We start from the raw sequence: 27,433 nt of genomic DNA, 5'->3' as shown, positions 1-27,433 counted from the left end.
GATAGCTACTGATCAGAAGCCACCCTATCACGCTTCCTGCCACCTGGGCCTCTCTAGCATGGCAACTTGTTTCATAAAACAGCAGTCTGCTAGGAAGTTACAATATTTTCTAACTTAATCACAGCAATGGCGTACCCTCTGATAGCTTTGCTTACTACAAAAAACACCTGAACTGGGTACCAGTGGCTCATGCCTGTAATCCTAGCGACTCAGGAGGCTGAGATCTGAGGTTCATGGTTCAAAACTAGCCTGGGCAGAAAAGTCTATGATACTCTTATCTCCAATTAACCACCAGAAAACTGGAAGTGGCATTGTGGCTCAAACTGGTAAGACTTGAGCTGAAGAGCTTAGGGACAGCTCCCAGGCCCAGAGTTCAAGCCCCACAACCAAAAAAAAAAAAAAAAAAAAAAGACACCTGAGATACTCAATTGTAACAAGGCTATTTTGGCTCATAGTTTTGGAGCTTACAGTCTATATAGTTGGCCCCATTGCTTTTAGGTCCATGGTAAGGTGGCCTATCAAGGTGGAAATGCATGATGGAGCAGAGAGAATGAGGAAAGGGCTGAGGTACCACTAGCCCCTTGGAGGGCATATCTTCAATAACTCAAGGATTCCCCACAGCTCCCATCTCCCAAAGGTTGCACCACCTCCCAAAAGTGCTACCCTGGGCACCAAGCATTTAACACTCAGGCCACTGGGGGACATTCCAGATTGAAACTACAGCACTCTCAATGTTGCCATATTGTATTACTTAGAACTAAAGGGAGCATGGGGAGATTACACAAAGTCAAGAACAGTAAGTCCATAAATCACTGGCAGCCATCTTATGTCACTAAGAGTATATATGATTATATCAATTTCACAACTTCAGTAACAGTAAATGCACCAGTGTTTAAATATGACTAGTATAATTGGTGCAAAATGCCTATTATACTAGTCATATTTAAACACTGGAACATCTTCCACATCTCCAGCCTCTAGCCCTTACCTTACTGTTGGGGCAGATCTGCAGGAATGCCTGATGCTGCTATCCTGGCTCTTGCCAAGATTAAGAACAGATAGGGCAGTAGTGAGGAGTGGTGAGAAGCCTAGTATGTCCAGACTCCAAATAATATTTCTCCAGCCAAATAGGTGGCCCATGTGGCCTTTCATGTTCAGTAGAAATATGTGCACACCTCTCTACCTGGAATGACTTACTCTTCTCCTCTAAGTTTCCCCCACTGAACCTCTTCTTTGCAATCCCTGATCATGCTCTGTGGCTGGGAAGGCTGCCTGCTTTGGACTGTCACAGTAAAGGCTATTTTGCAATTTTTTTTTTCTCCTTCCTCTACCTACAAGCAGAGCTCCTGCCACATTAACTTCACTCTTATTAGGTCTAGGGGCTTTCCTGGTTTCCTTACCACCTACCTCTCTTTGGGGTTTCCCTACTCTGTGTGTGCCATTTGTATCCATAGGACCCTACTGATCACATTAACCATAAGGCTCTACCTTAAAGCAAACTCAGGCTAACTTCACATCTTAATCTCTTAAATCTTCTCACTTCTACCATGGAGGAACTGGGGTTTGACAGATAGGTAGATGGATGGTTGTTTGTTGCAGGAGTTGACATACTATAATCATTTTTGGTGGTGAGACATAGCCTGACTTCCACAGTCCACTAGAACCCAAAGACCAAGTAGGAGCAACACCTTGTTTATTTAGGGCGCTGTTTGCCAGGCCCTTCTCCTGCTCATGGCTTCACACAATTGAGTAATTCTTTGAGGTAGTTGTCTTCTCCCTAGTTTACAATTGAGGAAAGGAAGGTTCAGATCGTACAAGGACTTGTCTAATGTCACCAAGTCTGTAAGTGGTAGGCAAGGAGAGAATCTACACTAACTGTGGTTTGACATTTTTGTGACCTTGGGCTAAGGGTACAGAGGCATCAAAAATCTTCTCAGAATGTACTCGTTATCTTGTCCATGTAATTGTAACTCCTCTGTACGGTATTTTCACAATAAAAATAAAATAAAATTAAAATAAAAAAATTAATTAAAAAAAAAAGATCTTCTCAGGCAAGGTAGGAATGTCCTGGTGAGGGGTTCCTCAGGAGTGGTCTTGGTTCAGTGTCCTCCTCCATACCTGCAGTACAGAGTCCCGGCGAGTGGTGTAAGGTAAATGTTTGATGCGGAACCAGTGTTTAGGGATGATGTTCCCACTGGGTGCAAACAGCTTTTCTCCATGCCTGCCTAGAAGGCTGCGCAGGGCCAGGTTGCCAGATAGAATCTTCTCATAGAATTCAACTCCACCGCGGGCATAGTCTGGAGATAGGGAAGCTGTGCGACGGTCCAGCCAGCCTTCCAGAGCATGAGTGAGAGAGTCTGTGCAGAAGGCGTAAGCCACAAAGCCTGCCAATGCTGCCGCCAAGTTGAAGGCAGCTCGTAAGCTCCTAGGGCCTCCATAGAGCCCTAGGGCATGCTTAGCACACACGCTAAGTGCCCAGGTTCCTGCCAGGCAAGCTGGGGCTGGCACAGCCTGCAGGGCAGCTGCACTGCTCTCCAGGTACACCACCTCCCTGGCCAAGGCGAATTTCTGGGCACCATGGGACAAGGTCAAGGCATCTCTTAGCCGAGTGCCTGCTGGGCTTTGCCAGTCCACTTTTTGCCCATGTACAATGACTGGATGATCAGTGGTTACTAGGCTACCCAGGAAGATGGCAGGGATGCCCACTACAGCCCCAGCAGGGAGTTTTGGGAAGCCGGCACTCAGAGGCTGGAAGATGAAGGTAGTAAAGGGTTTGTAGGAGTGGCTTGATGGGACACCCAGGTCCTGGAGCACCTCTTGGAAGAGGTTCTGCAGCTCTGGGAAGAGTGGAGCTGGCTGGCCCTGTGGCCAGTATTGGTATAGCCACCGGACCACGGGATCTGGGCACAGGTGGTATGAAATTTGAATTCCAAACAGGCCTGTGCAGGAACCCACCAAGAGAGCTGTCCTATGTCTCTGTACAAAGACTGCTGCCCTCCACAGGGGACCAGCCATCAGTACTGTCGCTGGTGACAACCTGGTCAAGAGAAAGAGAAGTCAGCCAATGGTTCCCAGTTCTGCTAGCAGAATGAACATCCTCCAAGGCTATTTTCTCTTCCTCCTTCTTCCCCTCTAGTACTAGAGACTAACCCATGACCTTGCAATTGCCAGGCAAAGGCTCTACTACTGAGCTACAATTCCCAGCTGTTTTTTTTTTTAATTTTATTTTGAGACTGGTCTTGCTAAATTACCCAGGTAAAACACCTGCCTCAGCCTCCCAAGTAGACGGAATTATAGGCATGCTCATCCACAACCAGATGCCCATATCCTTTTTTTTTTTTGGTGCTAATGCTAGGGTTTGAACTCAGGGCCTGGGTACTGTCCTTGAGTGTTTGTGTTCAAGGCTAGTGGCCTACTGCTTGAGCCACAATTCTATTCCTGGCTTTTTGGTTGTTAATTGGAGATAAGAGTTTCACAGACTTTTTTGCCCAGTTTTCTTAAGACTGGTAATCCTCAGAACTCAGCCTCCTGAGTAGCTAGGATTACAGGCATGAGCCACTGGCCATATCCTTTTTAACTTAAGTAATAAAATGACTGTGGTTAGAAGTATTTTAGTGTCTGGCATAAGCAGACATTCCTTCTGATAATAGCTGTAATATTTACTTTTTTGTGCCACTATTGGGGTTTGAATTCAGGGTATGGATGCTGTCCTGAGCAGTTTTTGTTCAAGGTTAGCACTCTACCACTTTGAGTCACAGCTCTACTTCTGGCACCCCCCCCCCCTTTTTTGAATTGCTATTATAAAGGTGATGTACAGTGTTACTATTTCATAAATCAGGAAATGAGCACATTTCTTTTGATCAATGCCACCCTACTTTGTGTGTATATGTATGTATGTGTGTGTGTGTGTGAATTAGAGATAAGCATCCCATGGGCTTTCCTGCCCAGGATGGCTTCAAATCATGATCCTCAGATCTCAGCCACCTGAGTAGCTAGGATTTCAGGTATGGGCCACTGGTGTCTGGCTTGTAGTTATTATTCTTATTCTCAAGACTGGGCACAGCATGAAATACTCAACTGTTTCATTCTACCCACCATCCATCCTACAGTGAAGCTTGTGATCACTAACCTAAAAATGTATCCCATGTTTAACTTGTTGAACACTTTATTATATGCTAGACAGAGTTCTGAGAACTTTTCCTATAGAGTTGTCCCTCAGGATCTATAAGAGCTTAGTTCCAGGACACCTTGTAGATATCAAAAGCAAAGGATGGTCAAGTTCTTTGTGTAAAATGGCACAGTATTGGCATATCAACTACAGGTTGTCTGTGGCTGCTTTCCTGATATAAAGACAGAATAGCTAGGACAGGGACTGTCTGACCAAGAAGTCCTAAAATAGAAGATGCTCCTTTGCTTTGAAGTTTGTTGATGTTTGAAGCATATGCACATTCTCTCATATACTTTGAACCACCTCTAGAGTATTATAATACCTGATACCTAATGTAAATGCAGCATGTATTTTCAGGAACTTTGGAGCTAAGCTTTGAGGTCAGGAAAGGGTTAACAGGTTGGAACACCACCTTCTCAGTACTCAGAAGCCTGAAAACTGGACTCTGGAAAGGTCAAAACAGGCAAGGCAAGATAAATGCATGTTACAACTTAACTGGACCTGATGGTATGTGAGTCACAGTTGATTGGACCCTATGACACGAGACAATGGGAATAAGATGAATGTTTGTGTTATGGTCACCACTTCTCATTGTTCCCTAGCTATAGGAAGTTAGTTATTACTATGTATACAAATTATGTCTTATGTTAATGATTGTAACCACAAGATAGATTAACAGCTTGTTTTCTGTACCACCTATAGTAATTTTTTTCCTGTACTAAACTAAACAAATAAACTCACTTATGGGAGCTAGGGCTTCAAAAGCCAGTGGATGCTGGACCCCTGGTACCCTGTTCTTCTATCCTCTGTCTCCTTTCTTGTTTCTTCAGCTCCAGTATCCCGTCCTGCTGTCCCTGGTTGCAGTCAACTACAATGTATGTTTATCTCCTATTGCCTAAGGATTAACTGCAAGGGAAAAAAGTAAGTGCTTTCAACCTTTGGTTAGTTGAATCCATGGATGTATCCATGGTTATGAAGGACCAGCTCTATTAATGAATAATGCTGAGTAAACTATTAGGTAATAAACAATTTTAAACAATTATTCCTAATAAACATAAAGAAGTATTTATATATATATATACATTTATACACACACAACACACACCATAGTGGTCCCTCTATATCTGCAAGGGATTGGTTCCAGCATCCTTACAGATAACTCAAATTCACAGATGCTACAGTCTTACACAAATGGTTTAGTATTTATGTATTACCTCCATACATTCTCCATGTATTTAAAATCATCCCTGGTTTACTTAAAACACCAAAGACAATGCAAATGCTATGTATATGGTTGTTATTCTGTATTGTTTAAGGTGTAATGAAAAGAAAGAAGTCTGTACCTATGGATAATTTTTCCCCCCAAATATTTGGGACCTGTGACTGGTCAAATCTCTAGATGTGGAACCTGAGGATACCAAAAACACACACACAAATCTGATGTACAGACAGTTAAGCAAATGGATCAAAGTGCCAAGGATCTCTTTGTGTGTGTGTGTGTGTGTGTGTTACTGGGATTTGAACTCAGGACCACCTTCATCAAATGTTCTATTACCACACTTCTAACCCAAAGTGGCAGTGTTATGAACTGATTTGTGTCCCTCCAACTTCACATACTGAAGGTCAAGTTCTCAGTATATGAGATTATGGCTGTTGTTAGGGTCTTGAGAAAGGAAAGGAAAATGAGGATGTGCTCTAATCCAATCTGGTGCCTTTATAAAAAGAGACTGGGATGTAAACACACAGAGGGAACAGGAGCATCTTGGAAGAAAATGACCATCTGCTAGCCAAGGAGAAAGGCCTCAAGTGATACCATACCTGCCTATATCTAGGTCTTAAACTTTTAGCCTCTAAAACTGTGAGAAAATACATTGCAGATCAGGTCATCCAGTCTGTGGTACTTTCTTGTAGCAAGCCTAGCCAGCAAACACAGGTGCAGTGTTTGTTATAGACTGAGGGATGTCCACAGCAAACTTGTCATTTTGGACAACTTGTTATGCTAAATCACATATAATAGTGGAAAAAACTGCATGCCAAGGCACTGTGCTAGTGGCTCACATCTGTTATCTAAGCTTCTCAGGAGGCTGGGATGAGAAGACCATGGTTTACTAGGTCAGAAAAGTCTGACACTATCTCCAATGAACCAGTAAAATACTAGACTGGTGGCAGACCACTAGCCAAAAACAATAAAATTGAGAGCCATCCCCCAAAAAGCATGTCAAGGACTGGGAATGTGGCTTAGTGGTAGAGTGCTTGCATAGCACGCATGAAGCCCTGGGTTCCATTCCTCAGTACCACATAAACAGTAAGGACGGAAGTGGCGCTGTGGCTCAAGTGGTAGAGTGCTAGCCTTGAGCACAGAAAGGCTCAGGGACAGTGTGCAGGCCCTGAGTTCAAGCCCCAGGATTGGCAACAACAACAAAGCATGTCAACTTCTCTCAGCATCAACTCAAAGCTAATACGGTTTCACCTTCCTACCCCACCCCTTTTCTGACAGGTTATTTTTTAAAAAATTCTTTATTTTCTTGTGAAGATGCTGTACAGAGGGGTTACAGTTACATGAGTAAGGCAATGAGTACATTTCTTGGTCTGACAGTTACTTTTGAGAAATGCTCTACCATTTCGTCAGTGAATGTCACTAATGATCCCAATTGACTATGGTTGAAACCCACCGTCTTCCCATCTGTGAAAGGCAGTGTTTACTGAGCAAGGTGTGGTGGCAGACAAGCATGCAGGGTAACTAACTGCTCCGCCCACTTTAATCCGGAGCTCCCGCCCACGTCCCCGCAGTCCTGCAATGCTTCCCAACCCGGAAGCTGGAGGTCTGCGTCCAGATCCCCGAGCCCCTCGGGCCGCCAGCGCCCAGGCGAGCTCGGGGATCGCCTGGGAGGCGGGCCGCGGAGACCTGGGAGGCCATGGGTCCCGGCCATACTTCCACCCTGGGACCCTAGGACTACTCAGTAGCACGAACACGACCCCGCCGGGAATCTAGGAGCCAAGAGTGGCTTCCCAGGCCACCCGGCGCCCGCCCCGCTCGCCGCGCTCACCTCAGCCGCGGCCCCCACGAAGAACCAGCACGCCGGACGGCCGCAAAGCACGCCGGTCTGCGCGCTGGGGGGCGGAGCCTTTAGGGCGGGGCTTGGCGCTCTGCTAACCCGTAAGGGGCTGTGGGGGCGGAGCTCCAAAGGGGCGGGACCGGAAGTTATCCCCAGTCGGTGGGGTGGGGGGCGGTGTGGAAGGGCTGGTCGGGGTTCGGCTCCCAGTTCTTGGGGTCCGGAAGCGGCGGGGCGCCGCACCCGTGGGATATTTCGTGTGGCGGGGGGACGCGTCACCCAGCCGACGCTCAGGGCAGCACCGGAGGCCCTTGGGGGCGGTCCTTAGGAGCCGGGACGTTGGCAGTCCCCTTTCACCTCGGAACGGCAGGCCTGCCTGCGTCCCCTGGCGGCCAGTGGCGCAGCCCTTCCGTCCTCGCCCAGTCAGGCGGCCACGCCCATGCCCACTTGGTGGAACCGCCCACTGGCTCTGAATTGGCATGTTTGGCCTGCTGGGCTGGCTCTCTACCACTTAGCCCACACCTCCAGCTCTGCTTTTTGCAGGTTATTTTGGAGGAATTTGGGCTGGCTTTGAACGGGGAATCCTCCAGATCGCAGCTCCTGAATAGCTAGAATTACAGGCATAAGCTGCCCCGCAGCTGCTCTAAAAAGTGCCCGCGCTTGCACAGTACACAGTGCATCTGCCACCTTTTCCTCAGCTGTAATGTGAGGTAGGTCAGGAATAGGCTTGCCTGCAAGCCAAACCCCACTAGCGACCTTATTTTTGTAAGTGACGTTGGCTGCTGGTCACAGCCATTTCCTTTACTGGTTGTAGCTGTAGGGCAGAGTGGCAGGGGCAGAGACAGTCTGGCCCAGCAAGTCATAAAATACGACTGGCCCTTTGCAGAAAAAGTTTTTTTTTACTGATCCTTGGAAGAGATTATCCCCATTTTGAAGATGAAAAAAATGAGGCCAGGAGCTTTGAGCAAGGGGTATAGACTAGTATGCACTGGAGTAGGAGGGCTTTGTGTCCCTGAGTATTTCTCTCTGGGCAGCGTTTCCTATCAGAATTGACTGCAGCATATCAATCAAGACTGGCCAGTCAGACCATGTCTGTTCTCAGCTAACCCTGTGCTTCTTGAGTATCCCATCCTGAGGCCAGTGTTTCCAGTCTCAGACTTGGCCCTGTAGCCTCCTGTGAAGTCATAAGCTGGTGAGACAGAGGTCCTGGCTCACTCAGGTAGAGCCTCAGACCTGGGTTCAAAATCACTGCTTAAGGAGACTGCAGCCCAGAAAAAGTGAACTTGCTTGAGTCACAGGGGGTCTTTCAGTAAAGGATGCTACCCCTCTGGACCTCATCTCTAAAATGGGGATCATAATGCCTCTCAAGGAAAATAGTGGCCTAAGCTTTTCATTGTATAGCTAACATGAGCGGTCAGTTCAAGTGGCTTGTCTTGGAAAGGAAGCTCTGGTCTGGGTCTTCCTTCAATCTTAGCCTTGGAAAGTGTCAGTGGCCATAAATAAGCTTTCCTATGGTGAAGAACCTCAGACACCAGAGCCAAACTGCCTGGTCTTAGATCTTGGCTCTACAACTTCCTGGCTGTGTAACCTTGGGCAAATTAACCTTGTAAGGTCCGCTCCTAGATGGCTAGCAGACTCCACCCTCCTCGCAGCAAAGTCTCCACCCATTACCTGCATTACCTAGGCAACTGGGACACCTGGAAGAGGTCACATCTGCATCCGCTGAGGTCACATCTGAATTTGATGTGGCCACACCTTTCCCCGCCCATACCCTACATAAGGCCTAACCCAGGCCCAGACGCTCTCTTCCTCCCTTGCTCTTGCTCTTCTTTTCTGCTCTTTTCTTGCTTTCTCTGTTCTAGCTCTCTCTCTGTTCTTTTCTTGCTCTCTCTCTTTCCCAGCCACGTGGAGTGCCAACCTTGCCTGGTCCCAGCAGGTCTACTGAATAAACCTAACCCTTACCTGAATACCATGTGCGTGCTGCTGCAGTTCTTACTCGGTTACCTCTTTTTAAAAACCTAACAAACCTCTCTAAGGATGAGAATACTACTTACCTCCCAGCATTGTTGTGGGGATAACATAAGCTCACGAATGCATAATGATCAATACAATTGATGTCATCAGGCTATTATTATTAAGGTCGTCTTCTCATTCTGACATAAAAATTAGCTGTTCAGATGTTTTGTAAATCCATGTAGCCTCAGCCAAATATAGGATGGACAGTCTACAAGGCAAATGATGTTCTTTATTCAACAAATCCGTAGGATACAAACTACAGAAGGTACTAGTGCCTCATACCTGTAATACTGGTACTTAGGAAGCTGAGATCCGAGGATTGCAGTTGAAAGTCAGTGTGAGCAGAAAAGTTTGTGAGACTCTTATCTCCAGTTGAACAGAAAGCAAGGCCAGAAGTAGAGGTATGGCTCCAGTGGTAGAGCACCAGCTTTGTGTGAAATCATTGAGCAAGAGCTTACAGCCCCAAGTACCAGCAAAAACAAATTGAAAAAAAAAAGAAGAAAGAATAAGATACTTGAAAGGCAGAAGATAAATGTATGTGGCTTGCTTGGATCTGCATTAAGTAAGAAGACACTTTTGAGACAATTGGAGAATTTTGAATATGGATTTCATATTAGATGATAATAGTGAATTATTGCTTTTTTTTCCAGGAGGGGTTATGGCATTGAGTTTTCATAAACCAAAAAGTCCTTATTAGAGATATAAACCAAAGTATTTCTAGGTGAAAAGACATGATGTCTACTACTTATTCTAGTTAAAACAAAACCAAAGGGTAATGAGGTGGTAAAGAAAAAACAACCAACCAAATTAACAAGAAAACAATAGTGGCATGGAGGAGATGAAACAACATTGACAAAACGCTAGTTTTTTTCCTTTTCTTTTTATTCCCTCCCTCCCTCACTCCCTCCCTCACTCCCTTTCTCGCTCTTTCTTTCTTTCCTTCTCCTCTTCCTCATCTTCCTACTCCTCCTGATCCTCCTTCTTCCAGTCCTGGGGTTTGGACTCAGGGCCTGGGCACTGTCCCTGAGCTTCTTTTGCTCAAGGCTAGTACTCTACCACTTGAGCCACACTGCCACTTCCGGCTTTCTCTGTTTATGTGGTACTGAGGAATTGAACCCAGGGCTTCATGCATGCTATGCAAGCACTCTACCGCTAAGCCATATTTCCAGCCCATGTTTTTTTGTTTGTCTGAGACCTGGATTTGAACTCAGTATCTGGTGCTTTCACTCATTGACTGAACCATGCCTCCAACCATGAAATGCTAGATCCATGAAGGAAGGGTCTCCATTATACCATATTCTATTTTGGGGTATAGTTGGAAGTTTATAGCTTAAATATATATATATATATATATATAAACTATATATATAAAGTATTTATATAAAAACTATATCTATATATATAGTGGTATGGAGGGTTGAATTGCTAGGCAGGTGCTCTCTTATGGTGTGAGTCACACCTCCTATCCCTTTTTTTGTCTTGGTCATTTTCAAGATAGGATCTTAATATGACTGTGCAGGCATGGCTTCGATCCTCCTACTTGTGCTTCTTCATGTCTCTGGGATGACAGAATTGTGATGCAGACCAAAAACTTGAACATAAAATACGTATAGATCTATTTATCCCAGACTAGCTCAAACTGGTAGTCTCCTGCCTCAAGTTCCAGAGTATAGGGATTATAGGTGTGTACCACTGTGCTGGCCTATCTTTTTTAAAAACAGGCCTAGGTGGCTCTTCAGAGAACCATTGCTTTAAAAATTAATGTCTGGGCTATATAAACCCCATCTTAACAAAACAAAACAAAGCAAAAATAAATAAAATATTGTGTTGGATAGTCTTGGAAGCATGCTTTTGCGTGCACGTGCACGCGCGTGCGAGAGAGAGATACTCAAGGTCCATTTTATTCTCCCTGTCCTAAGATATTGAAGCAGATACTGCACCAAAGGTCTCTGGTTCCTTTCACTGGCAAACTTATTTGAGGACAACATTCAGGTGTATTTGAAGACAACATTGTGTCTTTATTAAGAAAATTTTGGTTAATCAATAAAATAGAATGCACTTTTGAAAAAAAAGAAAAAAGAAAATAAAATTTCGGGGGGCTGGGAAGGTGGCTCAGTGGTAGAGCGCTTGCCTTCCATGCATGAGGCCCTGGGTTTGATTCCTCAGCACCACATAAGCAAAAAGAAAAAAGCCAGAAATGGCGCTGTGGCTCAAGTGGTAGAGTGTTAGCCTTGAGCTGAAGAGCTGAGGGACAGCGCCTAGGACCAGAGTTCAGGCCACACAACCGGACCGCTCCCCCCTCCCTCAAAAAAAAAAAGAAAGAAAGAAAATTTCAGCCTTTGCCAAGGAACCCTAGAGTTTCTCCTATTCCTTCCTGTGGTATTTTTAGGGAGTCTGCTTGTACCTCAAGGTCTTTGATCCATTTGTAGTTGATTCTGGTGTAGAGTGATATATAAGGATCTAATTTTAGTTTTCTACAGGTGTTTAACCAATTTTGCCAGCACCATTTACTAAAAAGGCTGTCTTTCTTCCATCTTATTTTTTGCCTCCTTGTCAAAGATTAGTTGGCTATAGGTCGGTGGGTACATTTCTGGGTCTTCAGTTCCATTCCCTTGGTTCTTAGGTCTGTTTTTGTGCTAATACCAAACTGTTTTGATTACTATAGCTTTGTAATAAGAGTTCGAAGTTTGGTATTGATATTCTTCCAGCATTGTTTTTTCTATTAAGGATTGTTTTTTCTATTTGGGGTCTTTTATTGTTCCATATGAATTATTTTTTTGTTTTTTCTTTTGGGTCCGGTCGTGGGCCTGAACTCTGGGCCTGGGCGCTGTCCCTCAGCTCTTCAGCTCAAGGCTAGTGCTCTACCACTTGAGCCACATCACCACTTCCGGCTTTTTTTTCTGCTTACGTGGTGCTGAGGAATCGAACTCAGGGCCTCATGCATGCAAGGCAAGCGCTCTACCACTGAGCCACCTTCCCAGCCCCCCCCATATGAATTTTTTTTATTGCTTCCTCTATTTCATTAAAGAATGAGGTTGGGATATTGATGGGTATTGCATTGAATTTGTAGATAGCCTTTGGCAGTATTTGGCAGTATTTTCACAATGTTAATCCTGCCAATCTAGGAGCATGGGAAGTTTTTCCATTTCCTTAGTTCTGCTTTAATTTCCCTTTTCAGGTTTTTAGTTTTCATCATAGAGGTCCTTTACTTCTTTGGTTAATTCCTAGGTAATTATTTTATTTTATTTTTTGCCAGTCCTGGGGCTTGATCTCAGGGCCTCGACGCTGTCCCCGAGCTTCTTTTACTCAAAGCTAGCACTCTACCACTTGAGCCACAGTGCCACTTCTGGCTTTGTGTATGTGGTACTGAGGAATGGAACGCAGGACTTCCTGCATGGTAGGCAAGTACTCTACTACTAAGCCATGTTCTCAGCCCAATTCCTAGGTGTTTTATTTTTTGGGGGGCTATTACAAAAGGAGTTGCTTTCCTGGTTTCAGCCTTGCTCTTCTCATTATTAGTATATAGAAAAGCCACTGATTTTTAGGGTTAATTTTATGCCCTGCTACTTTGCCAAAGTTTCGAATCAGCTTGAGTAACTTGGGAGTGGGTTCATGTCATCTGCAAAGAGGGAGTGTTTGATTCATCTTTCCCTATTTGGATCCTCTTTATGTTTTTGCATCTTGCCTTATTGCTCTAGCTCGGCATTCTAATACTATATTGAAGAGTGGAGAGGGCAGACCATCCTTGTCTTGTTCCTGAATTTAGAGGAAATGGCTACAGGTTTTCACCATTGAGTATAATGCTGGCTGTAGGTTTGGCATACACAGCCTTTATTATATTGAGGAATGTTCCATGGATTCCTAGTTTCTCCAGAGCTTTCATCATAAAGGGGTGTTGGATCTTTTCAAATGCTTTTTCTGCATCTATTGAGATGTTCATATAGTTGTTGTTTTTGCTCCTGTTGATGTGATGAATTACATTAATTGACTTGCATATATTGAGCCAGCTTTGCATCCCTGGAATGAATCCTGTTTGATCATAGTGAATGATTTTTTTTTAATGAATTGCTGAAGTCAACTGGCTGGAATTTTGTTGAGAAGTTTTGCTCAATGTTTATCAAAGAAATGGGTCTATAGTTCTCTTTCATTGAAGAGTCCCTGTCTGTGGGATGAAGGTTATGCTGGTTTCATAGAATGAGTTCGTAGTGAGCTTTCACTTTCAATTTCATTGAAGAGTTTGAGAAGTATTGGTGTGATATCTGCTTTGAAGGTCGTGTAGAATTCAGCTGTGAATCCATCATGTCCTGGGCTTTTCTTGAATGGGAGGTCTCTTATTGCTGTTTCTATTTCAATGCTTGATATGGGTCTACACACACAATCACTTGGCTTAATAGCATAGGCGACCACACAGCAAGACACATTAGAAGCAGAAGCAGAAATTTTTTTAAATGTCACGGGACATATTTTTTTTTTTTGTAATTTAATTCAATTGAGCACATAGATATTTAAATAGGATACATTTTTCTTGTATCTTTTGAGATGCCTGTTTCCCTTATGGTCATAATATATATTACCTCTTACTAATTTTACCAGGCCATGTGCATTATATATTATGTTGTATACGATCACATATATCATGACTCCTAGATGACACATCTGATTCTGCGTCCCCAGCTGTGCTTTCATTTTCATGATTCTTATTTTCTACTCTTTTGTGGTGTGTGTGTGTGTGTGTGTGTGTGTGTGTGTGTGTGTGTGAGAGAGAGAGAGAGAGAGAGAGAGAGAGAGAGAGAGAGAAAGAAAGAGAGAGAGAGTCTCTCACAGTGTTTTCTGCCTGGGCTGGCTTTGAACTATGATCTTCAGGTCTAAGCTTCTTGAGTAGCTTGGATGACTGGCATGAGCCACCAGTGCCTGGCTGGTTTTTGCTTGTTTGTTAAGGTACTTTATCTGTTCTATATTTTGATTAGCACATATTACTTTTAGAATATGGGAGGTTTCATTGTAGTGACACATCTATACAAGTATGGAATATACTTTACTCATTCGTTCACCCCTCACCTTTTTGCCTTCCTACCTCCTACTAGTTCCTCCCCCCCAATCCTTCCCTATTTATGTTCACGCCTATTTCTTTTTCTTTAGATCTAGCTTTCACATGAGAGAAAGCACACATTTTTCTAAATCTGGCTTATTTTGCTTAACATGGCCTCCAGGACCATCCATTTTCTTACAAATGATGTAATTTCATTTATCCACCTTTGTAAAAAAAAATGTTTATGTTGACTGAGAGTTTTGGAGGTTTCAGTGCATTGTCAGGTGGGCATGTGTGGAAGCAGCACACAACCGTGGGAGCGCATGGAGCAGAGCTGCTGGGATGTGAAATGAGAGGAAGAGGAGGGATCACTGAGTCCCACTACCCTAATTTCATTCTTCTTCCATGGCTGAATAACACTTGAATAATACTTCATAGTATGTGTGTGTGAGTGTACATATGTAATCACATATTACATATAAAATGTGATCTATATGATGTGACATATGTAGTATATAGAAAGTGTGACATATATCATTATCATATACATCATGTTATAGCTCATATTATTATGTAACTATATATATACATATATATCACATATCGTATCTTCTCAATCCACGTCTTAGACTGTGACTAGTGCTTCCATAAACATGGGTGTGCAAATGCCCCTCTTGCACGCTTACTTACATTCTATTCACTATGTGCTCAGGAGTGGCACGGAAGGCAGGAGGAGGAGTGGGGTGCTGGGGGCTGGATACCTGAGTCGTCAGTGGCTGCACCTTTCCTCAGAGCTCCTGAATAAGGGGCTCCTGCAGGGTGTCCTCTAGGAGAACTGCATCTCCTTTCCTCTGAATGAGACCCCTCTCTATGATGTAAGCCATTGAGAGAAGGAGAGTGGACTGCAGTTTGACCCAGGAGGAGGAGGCTATAAGGTCTGGACAAAAAGACCCAACAAAGACTCGCCTTCACTATTCTCCTGCCTCTAAGGGGTCCATAATCTGTTGCCCCTCCCCCCCACTCTGAACACTGACTTGAACCCATCTATCCTCCCTGAAGCTTCAGTGCTGTGTTTCATCCCCTTCACCACCTAGAAAGTTATCTCAAGTGCTCAGACCCCAATTTAGTTCTTGGAAGATGGGAGATGGGTGGGTGGAGGTGGAGAGGGTAAATGCAGAAGGATGGAGCTTCACTCTCAACAAATGCTATGATCACAAGAATAACAGTTGCGGGGCTGGGAAGGTGGCTCAGTGGTAGAGCACTTGCCTTGCATGCCTGAGGCCCTGGGTTCAATTCCTCAGCACCACATAAGCAAAAAGAAAAAAGCCGGAAGTGGCGCTGTGGCTCAAGAGGTAGAGCGTTAGCCTTGAGCTGAAGAGCTGAGGGACAGCGCCCAGGCCCAGAGTTCAGGCCCCACGACCGGACCAAAAAAAAAAAAAAAGAATAACAGTTGCTAGCTATTTTCTAGTAACTATTGCATACCATGCTACTGTGATTATGACAACCTCACAACCATCCCTTGAAACCACTGCTGTCATTTCTACCTACTTAAGAGATACTACATTTATAGAGAGCACGATCATATCCACTAAGGCTGGGCTAGATGACACTCATGTTCTTTGATATTCTGGATTCCTAAATTCATCTATTAGGTTCAATTTCTATTTTCCCTATAACATGTATTCTGTAAGCATCCATAAGCATGAAATGTAATTTCTTTCTTCTTTTTTTTGGTAGTATTGGGATTTGAACTCAGGACCTTATGTTCACTAAACAAGTGCTATACCACTTCAGCCACACCCATATTTAGTTATTTTTGCTTTGGTTATTTTTCAAATTGGGTCTTACATTATGCCCATATGGAATTACGGCCTATATCATGATCTCATGATCATCCTATTTATACTTCTTTTGAAGCTGGGATGACAGCTCAAGAACTTTTTTTTTTTGGTCGGTTGTAGGGCATGAACTCAGGGCCTGAGTGCTGTCCCTGAGCTTCTTTGTGCTCAAGGCTAGCATTCTACCACTTGAGCCACAATACCACATCTGGTTTTTGAGTGGTTAATTGGGGATAAGGGTTTCATAGGGACTTTCTGCCTGGGCTGATTTTGAACTGTAGTCCTCTCCTCAGATCTCAGCCTCCCGAGTAGATAGGACTACAGACATGAGCTGCTAGTACTTGGCATCAAGAACATTTTTGTTTAGGTTAGCTTTGAACTGTGATCCTCTTAATCTCTACCTCCTACATGGCTAGGATTGCAGGCATGAGTCACTGCTTCTGGCTCATATTTCTTTTATACACTCTGTGTGTGTGTGTGTGTGTGTGTGTGTGTGTGTTGGAATTGGGGTCTGTTACTCTTGCTTAGCTTTTTTGTTCATGAATGGCACTCTACTACTTGAGCCACACCTCCATTTCTGGCTTTTTGCAGATTAATTGCAAAGAGTCTCTTTGATTTGTCTGCCTAGGCTGGCTCTGAACTTTGATTTCAGCTTTCTGGATAGCTAGAAGAGTGAGTCACTGGTGCCCAGGTCTTTTATACTCTTTTTTAAAATTTTTTTTGGGGGGGTTCGGTTGTGGGGCCTGAACTCTGGGCCTGGGCGCTGTCCCTCAGCTCTTCAGCTCAAGGCTAGCGCTCTACCACTCGAGCCACAGAGCCACTTCCGGCTTTTTTTTTTTTTTTGCTTATGTGGTGCTGAGGAATCGAACCCAGGGCCGCAGGCCTACAAGGCAAGCACTCTACCACTAAGCCACCTTCCCAGCCCCTCTTTTATACTCTTTAATTCAACAATACCTGGTCTCATGTGATATGTTCAGAGTCATCTCAACTACACTAAAAGTATTGCACAAAATTACTGCCAGGCTATATGTATATGAAATATAAATGAATTTCATGTTGCCACCTGGGCTCTGTCCATACAATGTATCATTATGTATGTGCAAATACCTCAAAATCCTAAAATGTCTGAAACTTGAAACCCTGAGGTCCTAAGCTCAAAGCCTGTAGTGATTGCGTATCTCAGAATGTTGTGAAGATCACTGAAAACATACAAATGAAAAGTCCTTGGGAAAAAGGTCATTAGTTTTCAATCTCTTGGCCCTTAGAAAGGAACCTTTGTGATAATCTAGTGACTGCAAGAGAAAGATGGCTAGCAGCTCCCAAGATCCCCACTCTGTCAGCCTACTCTGGGACCTGCATAAGGTCTCTCTCTCACAGAGAGCCTCTAAACTTTATGTGGCCACTGAAGAAATTTTCCCCATGGGATTGATTGGCAGAAGGAAGTACAGGTGAGGGTTCCTTGTGTTTTTACATGTTAATGTGGTCTAGAAAAGGGAAGAAAAGCATTGACCAACAATCTTATTTGAAAGTCCATTTGGTTCATATGGGAGTCATGAGAGGACTTTTCTATGGTGTCCACCAGGGGGCACCAGATCCCCAATACAGTAAATACAATCTTTCTAAGGGGCCACACTGCTATATAGCATGGCTCTTGGAAGGCCCAGAGAGAAATAACAACAAAAAATGGCTTTGTCTAAAGATGGGAAAACTGAAATGGCATAAAAATACATACATGGACATGCGAACAAGCTCATAGTCACATAAAAAGGACTGAACGAGAAAGGTCACTGCCATATTGGGCAGTAGGAAAAAGGGAGGTGGGGATGGTAGAATTAGCTAGGGGTTCAGAAACAGATGGTTGCGTGCTGCTGAGTGAGGCATGAATGAAGTAGTGTTAGGTTTGGATATGCAAGTATTGCTGGGGCAATGTTGTGGCAGAGACTAGGTAAAAGCTTGGAAGGCATCAAGGTAGAGGTGGTTGAGTCTCAGGGAATGACATATGAAAAGGTTCAGTGTGAATAGTGGTCTATGCTTAGGGAATTACTGGTAAACTAGGCCTTAGAAAGCTAGAGACTGGGCATGTGGCAAAGAGATGTGAAGGGGAGAGTGTGATTCTCAGTCCTTGGGAAACTTAAAAATCTGAGGATCAAGGTTCAAAGCAAGCTTGAGAAGGAAAGTCTGTGAAACCACCCAAACCAAAGTTGGAAGTGGAGCTGTGGCTCAAGTGGTAAAGTACCAGCCTTGAGTAAGAAGCCAAGGGATAGCAGAGGAGGCCCTGAGTTGAAGCTCCATTATTGGCATGTGCATGCCTGTGCACACACACACACACACCACACACACACACATCACCTGGAGAAGGATAAGCCAAACCAGAGAGGCTGTTCACTCACAGGAGGAGGGTATAAACACAGTGTTAAGATGGGGATAATTGGGAGGGGCAGCATTCTCATTCTGAGTGTGCCTCTGTGTAATGGTCTCCTCAAATAAATGAATAATTAAAGCTAACTAGGGGGGTTGAGAAGGTGGCTCAGTGGTAGAGCGCTTGCCTTGCATGCATGAGGCCCTGGGTTCGATTCCTCAGCACCACATAAGCAGAAAAAGCTGGAAGTGGCGCTGTGGCTCAAGTGGTAGAGTGCTAGCCTTGAGCGAGCTGAAGAGCTGAGGGACAGTATCCAGGCCCAGAGTTTAGGCCCCACGACTGACAAAAACAAACAAAAACAACTAGGGCCAGGCATAGGTAGCTCAAGCCTATGATCCTAGCTATTTAGGAGGCTGAGATCTGAGGATTGCCTGGCCTGCAAATGCTGGAAGTGGAGCTGTGGCTCAAGTGGTAGAGCATTAGCCTTCAGCAAAAACAGCTAAGGGACAGCCCACAGACCCTGAGTTAAAGCCATAGGATCAGCGCACACAAATAGAACAAACAAACAAACAAAACAACTAGGATGTGGAGGAACTCAAGACAGAATTCAAACAAAATATACATCTCTCAAACATAACTCAAGCACACTGATGGGAGTGGAGAAAGAAAAATAAACTATGTTAAATGACTGGACAACTGTATTCTGACTGGATCCTATGAAGCTAGCTAGCCCAAAAGAATAAATACTGTAATCTAGTTAGTAAATGTATCTGAGCTTTTGTATGTTTGTGTGTATGCTGGCTTTGAGCTGCAATCCTCACATCTCATCTTCTTGAATAGGTAGGATTATAAAAGTGAGCCACTGTGCCTGGCAGTAAATGTGATTTTTGTACAGGAAGTAGTTTAGCTATTATTCCCTTTATAGAGACACTAAGATTGAATAAATAAGCATAATCAAAGGAGCTTGTTTTTTTTTTTTTTTTTACCAACTCCTGTTCCTGGTCCCTTTGCAATGACTTCCTGTCTCTGTGCTTCTGGGAGTTACCATGGGGGTGTTTTCCGGTGGTTCTCAAATCAGCCTGCTTATTCTAATCACCTTCAATGTCCATTCCAGCTCAGTCCCCCTTTGCCAGTGTATGTGAATGGCATAGCACATGGGAGCCACTGTCCACACCAGTGCAGAGATGGAGGAGCAGCACCCTCCCCAGACCTACCCTACATTGGGCCCTGGGTCCCAAACCACAAAAGACTGCCCTAAACAACCATCAGTACCAGGCTCTAGGACCCTCCTAACAGTGGCACATACCTTGCTCTGAAAGGCACTGTCATTGCATTTAAGTCTTGGGCTAAAAAGCATCTCACCTAGCCATCAAACTAATGACATTTTATTTTCAGAAAGAAACAAAGTGTTAACTATATACATCCATCCACATTCAATTTTTGTCTCTAGGAACTTTAATTCCAAGAGGTCAGAATGTAAATTGGCATGAAGGGCCCCAGCAAAATGAGAGGAGCTGGCCTCTGGTGGTTTTTACTGCAGAATCAGATATGTGTTGAGAGCTTTGCCCTGCAGATTCTTCATCTCCTCCAGTACCTTCTCTCCTGACTTCTCCGCTGACTGTGCCTGGTCTTTCACTTCTCTGAACATCAGAAAACAACGGTAATTAATGAAACAGGCAATGCACCCAACAACATCTAACACTTCCATTAAAGACTGGAGGCTTTGCCAGGCACTGGTGGCTTATACCTGTTCTCTTAGCTACTCAGGAGGCTGAGATGTGAGGATCACAGTTCGAAGCCAGCCAGGGCAGGAAAGCTGGTGAGACTCATCTCCAATAAACTACTCAGAAAAGGCAGGAAATGGCGCTGTGGCTCAAGTAACAGCACTAGTCTTACTAGAAAAAAACTCAGGCCCTGAGTTCAGGTCCAGGATCAGGAAAATGATTTGGGGTGTGTGTGTGTGTGTGTGTGTGTGTGTGTGTGTGTGTGTGTGTGTGTGTGTACATGTGCACATGCTCACATGCCAATTGCTAATTCTGGGCTGTGAACTCAGAGCTTGGGTGCTGTCCTATAGCTCTTTCACTCAAGGTTAGCACTTTACCATTTTAGCCACTTTCCCATTTCTGGGTTTTGGTGGCTAATTGGAAATGAGTCTCACAGACTTTCAAACTTTGATCCTCAGATCTCAGCCTCCTGAGTAGCTAGGATGACAGGCAGGAGCCACAGCATGTGGGTGGAGTGTTCGTTTTAATATAGATAAGATTTTAGCTATTGTTAGTAATAATTGACTAATCTGTAGGAGCCCTCAGCTTGTCTGGGCTTCAGATTTGGCCTCTAGTCTCAGCTGTACCTGTTTCCCAGCATGTGCAAGCTACTTAAAATGTCAGGTCTCTAGGATCTTTACCCCCTACCGTGCTAATTTCTGTGTAAGGTGAAACGAGAAATTAGTCATAGCATTAGCTGGTCTTTCATCTTTATGAATAAGGCAGTGCAGAGTATTTCTGACTTTTCTGTATGTGTGTGCTAGTACTAGGGGTTGAACTCAGGGTCTTCTGTCCCTTAGCTCTTTTTTTTTCTCAAGGCTGGCTCTACCACTTGAGCCACAGCTTTAAGCATGGATTTTGGAGATATAATCTCATGGATTTTTCTACTCTAGGCTGGCTTTGAACCTTAATTCTTTGGATCTCAGCTTCCTGAGTAGCTTGGCTTACAAGTGGGAGCCACTGGCACTGGGCTATAATTTTTAACAGCATGATGCTTGCTTTATTCACCAGCCCCCTTGTGTAGAGATGAAGGAAAGAACATTTTTTTCATGTTTGGCATCTTGTTCAATTCTTAGAAGGGCTCCGTGAAAGATAGTTACCACCCCCACCCCCACCTTCACCCCCACCCCATCCCCACCCCATCCCCACCCCCAGCATGTTACAGACAAGGTAACTGAGGTTCAGGGAAGCGATAACTTGGCTCAAAATCTCTATGTGATAAACGGTAGAGTTGGGATTCAGCCCCAGTTCTTGTCTGGCTCCAGAGCCTGGGTTTCTTATATTAAATTAAACAATTAAACTCAATCAACTATTATTAAGAAATAAATTCATCTCTGACACTGTATGATAAGCAAATGAAAAAACTAGATTCACTTTTTTTTTTTTTTTTGGGTCCTGTCGTGGGGCCTGAACTCTGGGTCTGGGCACTGTCCCTCAGCTCTTCAGTTCAAGGCTAGTGCTCTACCACTTGAGCCACAGAGCCACTTCCAGCTTTTTTCTTTTTGCTTATGTGGTGCTGAGGAATCGAACCCAGGGCCTCATGCATGCAAGGCAAGCGCTCTACCACTGAGCCACCTTCCCAGCCCTAGATTCACTTTTTAAAGGTCTCCATGCCCCCAAGTATTTGAAGATGATTATTGTCCATAAAATATAGTTAAAAATTTGAAGCATGGAAAACATTTCTCCTTCAAAGCCTGAGATGTTTAGATTCAGATATCATGGCAGTTTTGTACTTCCTGCAAGACCAATTTTGCCCAAGGCTACCTCTTGGCCAAAAGGAACCACTTACTTCTCCTTCTTGGCATCCTTAGGACTCAACATAGGGAACTCTGCTCGTATCATTTCTGGAGTCAATACAACTTCTATGCTATGTTCACAGATCTCCCTGGAAAAGAAGAAGATGTTGAGTGGGAAATGCTTTTCCTTTCTGAAATAAAAATAGAATGAAATATTGTGATCACTTAAGACATGCATTCCTGTGGCTTTCAATGTTAGTTGCATCTACTTTTGTTGAATCTATGTTCAGAGAAGCATAAGACTTACAGATTGTTTTCTAACAGCAAACAATGGTAGGAATAGTTATTTATTTATTTATTTAGTCGGTCATGGGGCCTAAATTCTGGGCCTGGTCACTGTCCCTCAGTTCTTCAGCTCAAGGCTAGTGCTCTACCACTTGAGCCACAGCACCACTTCTGGCTTTTTCTGCTTATGTGGTGCTGAGGAATCGAACCCAGGGCCTCATTACCACTGAGCCACCTTCTCAGCTGGGCACCGGTGGCTCTCGCTGTAATCCTAGCTACTCAGGAGGCTGAGATGTGAGGATCATGGTTCAAAGCTAGCCTGGGTGGAAAATCCATGAGACTCTTATCTTCAATTAACCACCAGAAAACTGTGGCTCAAGTGGTAGAGCGCTAGCCCTGAGTTGAAGAGCTGAGGGACAGTGCCCAGGCCCAGAGTTCAAGCTCTAGGACTGTAAAAAAAAAAAAAGTCCTTGAAGATAGGGTCACATATTCTAGATTTATTTCAAATGTTCATGAGACAGTTGATGGAATACACCAGGTCTTGTCCATAAAGAGGCATCAAATGATTTCAAAAGATAAGAATCACTTTAAGACTATGTTCTCTAGCCACAATAGAATTTGAATAAAAATTGTAGCTGAGCTGCTGGTGGCTCATGCCTATAATCATAACTACTCAGGAGGCTAAGATCTGAGAATCATGGTTTGAAGCCAGCGTGGGCAGAAAAGTCCATGAGACTCTACTCTTCAATTATCCAGCAAAAAAAAAAGCCTGAAATGGAAGTGTGATTGAAGTGGTTCAACACAAGCTTTGAGCAAAAAAAGCCAAATGGGGGTGTGAGTCCATGAGTTCAAGTCTCTGTACTGTGAGTTCAAGTCTCTGTACTGGTATATACACATGTACACACACACAATCTACTAGCCAATAACTAACTATAAAATCCACGAAGTCTATGGTTGTTTTAAAATCGAACAATGTATTTCTAAACAGTCCAAAGAATTTCCAAGGATCCAGGTCATTTTTTAAAAACTTTTTTGGTAGTTTGCTTAGAGCAGGGCTGTTACAGTTTGGATAGGAGCCATCCCCCCAAAGTTCTTGTGTTAAAGCAGCAAGGTTCAGAGGTGAGCTTTCCAAAAGTGATTGGACAGGAGTGCTGAGCTCTGACTTCATTGGAGGGAACGGGTCACTCACTGCTGGTATGCCTTTTCCCGTCTTTTCCGGTCTTCTCTCTACCTCCTGGTTGTGATACAATGAACAGTCTCTGCCACACACCCCTGTCTGCACACTATAGACTGCAACCTCTCAAACTATGAGTGAAAATAAATCTGGAAATAAGTAATTAACAAAAATTTAAGGATTTTTTTGGGGGCGCCATACTGGGGTTCAAATTCAGGGCCTTGTACTTGTTAGGCTGTCATCTACTGTTTGAGTCATGCTTTCAGCTCTGCTTTTTACTGGCTATTTTGGAGATGGGGGTCTAGTGGACCTCTGTCTGAGCTGGCATCAAACCATGATCCTCTAGAACTCAGCCTCCTGAGTAGTTAGGGTTAGTGAGCCACCAGTGCCTAGCTAAAAGTTTTTTAAAAAAATCATACAGGAGCATCCAGGGAATTGCAAGTCCTGATTATGCAGAGACACGTGCTATTTATTATGGGACATCCAGTTATCATGTTCTATCTTTTCTCCAAAAGGAGGAACAGGTAAGGATTATCTTACCTAAAACTTTCACCAATTTTTTGGTAGTGCTGAGGTTTGAATTCAGGACTTTGTCCTTGCTAGACAGACATAATAAAATCCGTCCTGGAATGTGGAGCTCTTTTGTTCAAGGCTAGTACTCTACCACTTGGAACCACAGCTCCACTTCTGGTTTTCAGGTAGTTAATTGGAGATAAGAGTCTCATGGACTTTCCTGCCCAGGCTGGGTTTGAACTGTGATCCTCAGATTTCAGCCTCTTGAGTCACTAGGATTACAGGTATAAGCCACCAGGGCCTGCCTCATACTCTCTCTGTCTCTCTCTGTCTCTGTCTCTCTCTGTCTCTGTCTCTCTCTCTCCCTCTCTCTCCACACACACACACACACACATACACACACACACACATACACACACACACACACATTTTTCCAGTCATGCAGCCTGCACTCTGGGCCTGGGCGCTGTCCCTCAGCTCTTCAACTCAAGGCTAGCACTCTACCACTTGAGCCACAGTGCCACTTCTAGCTTTTTCTGCATATGTGGTGGTGTGGACTCAAACCCAGGGCCTCATGCATGCAAGGCAAGCGCTCTACCACTGAGCCACCTTCCCAGCCCCACCTGTCTGTATTTTTAAAAGGGATTTATTTGAGAAACATAAAATATGGGAGCTAGTGCAGCCGCAGCAGCGGAGTGAAGGTTTTAGCAGCTCTGGGATCCCATCTCCTGATCGCCAAACCCTAGGAGCCGGGTTTCCTTAAACTAGCCCTGCTGTCTTTGCTCTCCCTGGGCTGCAGAAAGCTACCAGGTTTTAGCCAGCTCAAACAAGCTGCCCGTGTTCCCTTTTCTTTTTTCCATGCGGGTGTTTTTGACTACAATTCTATGAGATCCCAATGGTGTAGACAAGTAGCGATGCATCTAGGAGTGTACCAACTGAGACAGTTTCAATCTCTTGTCATCGTTGCTGGGAACTGAAAACACCTCTGTGAGACTTGACAATAGCTTCTCTGGTGCAAGTGTGGTAGCTATCGACAACAAAATCGAGCAAGTTACGGATTTGGTGAAAAGCCATTGGATGTAAGATTTGATGAAAGAGCAAATCAAAGAACTAATAGAGAAAAAATTCCCAGCTGAAGTAGGAAAACAGTCTGCTGAAGACTCTGGCCAGTCCTGAGCAGCTTGCTGTGTTTCAGGCCCAGCTGGAGACTGGCTCCCCTCCTGCTCCCACGCAGCCACAAGGGACCACACAACGCCTCCCTCCCCCCCAGCCAAGCCAGCATCCAAGGGCTTAGGACCAACTGCCCGGCAGAATGAAGAACTGGCTGCTGCTGTCTGAACTGAACAGAAGAAGATGTGCTAGGGAGAATCCGCCTCCACATTCCATTTCATTGCTCACTGCAAAAGAGACGTGAGACTGATACATGCCATTATCTCTTCTTTCCAATATTAAACACTCATACGCTTTTGACTTGAAGAAATTTACTAGTTGGGTGAATTAAAGGTTAATCTGAGAATTAGAATGATGTTTCCAGTGCAGCTTGGCAGATATCTGAGGAATGGTTTAATTGATGCTCAGGAGCTGTGTGCCTTTCCATCCCCTCCTGCTGCCCACTCCCTTCCAACAGTCCTCTCTCCTGCCTGCACACTGTGCTCCACAGGGCTAGGAAGTGTGGAGCTCCTCCTGGACTTTGGGCTCTGCATTCTCCTCTCCTCCCCCATGAGGAACTAAAAGAGAGGCCAGAGACAAACTAAAATGAGGGTGGATGCAGTCATTGTACAAGTTGACTACTGTCAACAAAGTCCATAAAACACACACACACACACACACACACACACACACTAGTACTGTACCTCTTTTCTGAAACATTGGATGACACAAAACTATTAGTGACAAATGGTGACAGGTAGCTTGGACCTAGGCTATCTTACTATGAGGTTGTGTTGCTTATTGTATATTTGTGTATGCAGTGTAATTGTTTTGTACAATAGAGGACTGTAACTACTATTTAGGTTGTACACATGGAAATTTAGATGTTTCATTGGCTGTCAGAAGAGGTGTGGATTGTCTTTTCTAGAGAGATCAACATAAAAACTGCCACATGACAAAAAAAATCACACCTGAAGAAATTTTAAGAATTTTGCATAGTTTAGTCACTTTGTGTAGTTTGAAATGTGAGCTGCTGAATATCCTGAAGTGAATCCCTCTTTACTTCAGTCTTTCCTTTGAGCTGGTCGAATACTTGGAATAATGATCAGTCCTAGCTGAGTGGATTTCCCACTAGGAGTTTCTGCATATGGCCTGATTAATAATTATATGCATATGTTTCTGTGCATGTTCTCTACACAGTTGTAAGGTGTCACGGTATTTAACTGTTGTACTTATAAACTTTTAATAAAGCATATAAAATGTTAAAAAAAGAAACACAATATATGACAAAACACACTACATGAGAACACACTTTGCACAATAAGATGGGCAATATTTCCCAAGTACAAGCCCTCAGATCTACTAATGTCACATGGGTGTAACACTGAGAGCAAATGATCCATATTCATAAGGACCCAGGTCAAAAAGCAAACAGTATAAATACATATCTTTGTGGGGAGCCAAAAGGGAGTCTCTCAACATGATGGGCTTGACTATCTCACTGGAACATCTTGAGGCTGAGTTTACAGAATCTGACCTTTTCACCCGGTCCTAAGCAAACACCCTGCAGCTACTAACGACCACCTTTTCACCTTGCCCTAAGCAGCAAACACCCTGCAGCTGCTTTGGCCAATGAAAAAGCTTCCTTAATGGCCAATGAAAAAGCTTCCTTATTCCAAGCATATAAATACCCCTGTGTGAAAAATAAAAATTTGCAGCTTGATCAGAATCCCTGTCTTGCTGTCATACTTCATGTCTCTTGTCCCTTCATTCCTTCTCGCTTAGGTTCACCGCCCTTGTTGACGTCCTGCGGGTCGGGACATATCTTTACTGTTGACAACTGTGTGCACTCACCTTATAACTGAGATCAACTGAAATATACAGACAGTTTTTGGGTCAAATTGGTTAGCTCTGTAACATGCTCACCCTGCATGTGGGGTGACTCAAAGGGCTGGGAGCTCAAGTAATATTATCTTTCACAAACGCACTTGTTACAAAAACAACATCTCTTTGTTTACTGAGGAAGGTTTGACATTGTGTGTGTGTGTGTGTGTGTGTGTGTGTGTGTGTGTGTGTGCCAGGCTTGGGGCTTGAACTCAGGACCTAGGCACTGTCCCCAAGCTTTTTTGTTCAAAACCAGCATTCTACCATTTGAGCCACAGCACCACTTCTGGCTTTTTGGTGATTAACTGGAGATAAGAATCTCATGGATGGGCTGGGAAGGTGGCTCAGTGGTAGAGCGCTTGCCTTGCATGCTTGAGGCCCTGGGTTTGATTCCTCAGCACCACATAAGCAAAAAAGAAAAAAGCCGGAAGTGGCGCTGTGACTCAAGTGGTAGAGCGCTAGCCTT

At 44.1% G+C, this 27,433-nt stretch overlaps 2 protein-coding genes and 1 pseudogene across 3 annotated transcripts in view; 1 reads left to right on the top strand and 2 right to left on the bottom strand.

Annotated features, from left to right (window-relative positions):
• Nucleotides 1-1,986: 1,986 nt before the first annotated feature.
• On the bottom strand, nt 1,987-7,280 carry Tmem177 (transmembrane protein 177). 2 transcript variants are annotated; one of them, XM_013020662.1, is made up of 3 exons: nt 7,216-7,277; nt 5,512-5,576; nt 1,987-3,037 (listed from the first exon to the last, which is right to left on the bottom strand). In XM_013020662.1, the coding sequence occupies exon 3, from the start codon at nt 3,013-3,015 to the stop codon at nt 2,083-2,085; it is 933 nt and encodes a 310-aa protein (XP_012876116.1). In that variant the 5' UTR covers nt 3,016-3,037; nt 5,512-5,576; nt 7,216-7,277; the 3' UTR covers nt 1,987-2,082. The 2 variants fall into 2 exon arrangements, with proteins under 2 accessions (XP_012876116.1, XP_012876115.1); XM_013020661.1 differs by lacking the exon at nt 5,512-5,576 and having other exon boundaries at nt 7,216-7,280.
• A 12,714-nt stretch (nt 7,281-19,994) lies between these two features.
• The window catches only part of Cfap221 (cilia and flagella associated protein 221), a 93,591-nt gene continuing 86,152 nt past the window's right edge, over nt 19,995-27,433 (bottom strand). The window contains exons 16-17 of the mRNA XM_013020667.1: nt 22,016-22,111; nt 19,995-20,103 (exon numbers count right to left, since the gene is read on the bottom strand). Of these exons, the coding sequence (XP_012876121.1) occupies nt 19,995-20,103; nt 22,016-22,111 (205 nt within the window). The remainder of the gene's footprint in view (nt 20,104-22,015; nt 22,112-27,433) is intronic.
• Nucleotides 24,819-25,272, top strand: LOC105988893 (annotated as a pseudogene).

This window comes from Dipodomys ordii, unplaced genomic scaffold (genome assembly GCF_000151885.1).
Source record: "Dipodomys ordii isolate 6190 unplaced genomic scaffold, Dord_2.0 Scaffold52, whole genome shotgun sequence".
In the NCBI taxonomy this organism is placed as follows: Eukaryota; Metazoa; Chordata; class Mammalia; order Rodentia; family Heteromyidae; genus Dipodomys; species Dipodomys ordii.
Note: the sequence above shows the minus strand (reverse complement) of the source record. Positions and strands in the feature narration are given on the sequence as shown.

Bases quoted from the DNA above. Each gene is read 5' to 3' on its own strand.
- Tmem177 (XM_013020661.1), bottom strand. From the start codon at position 3,015: ATGGCTGGTCCCCTGTGGAGGGCAGCAGTCTTTGTACAGAGACATAGG.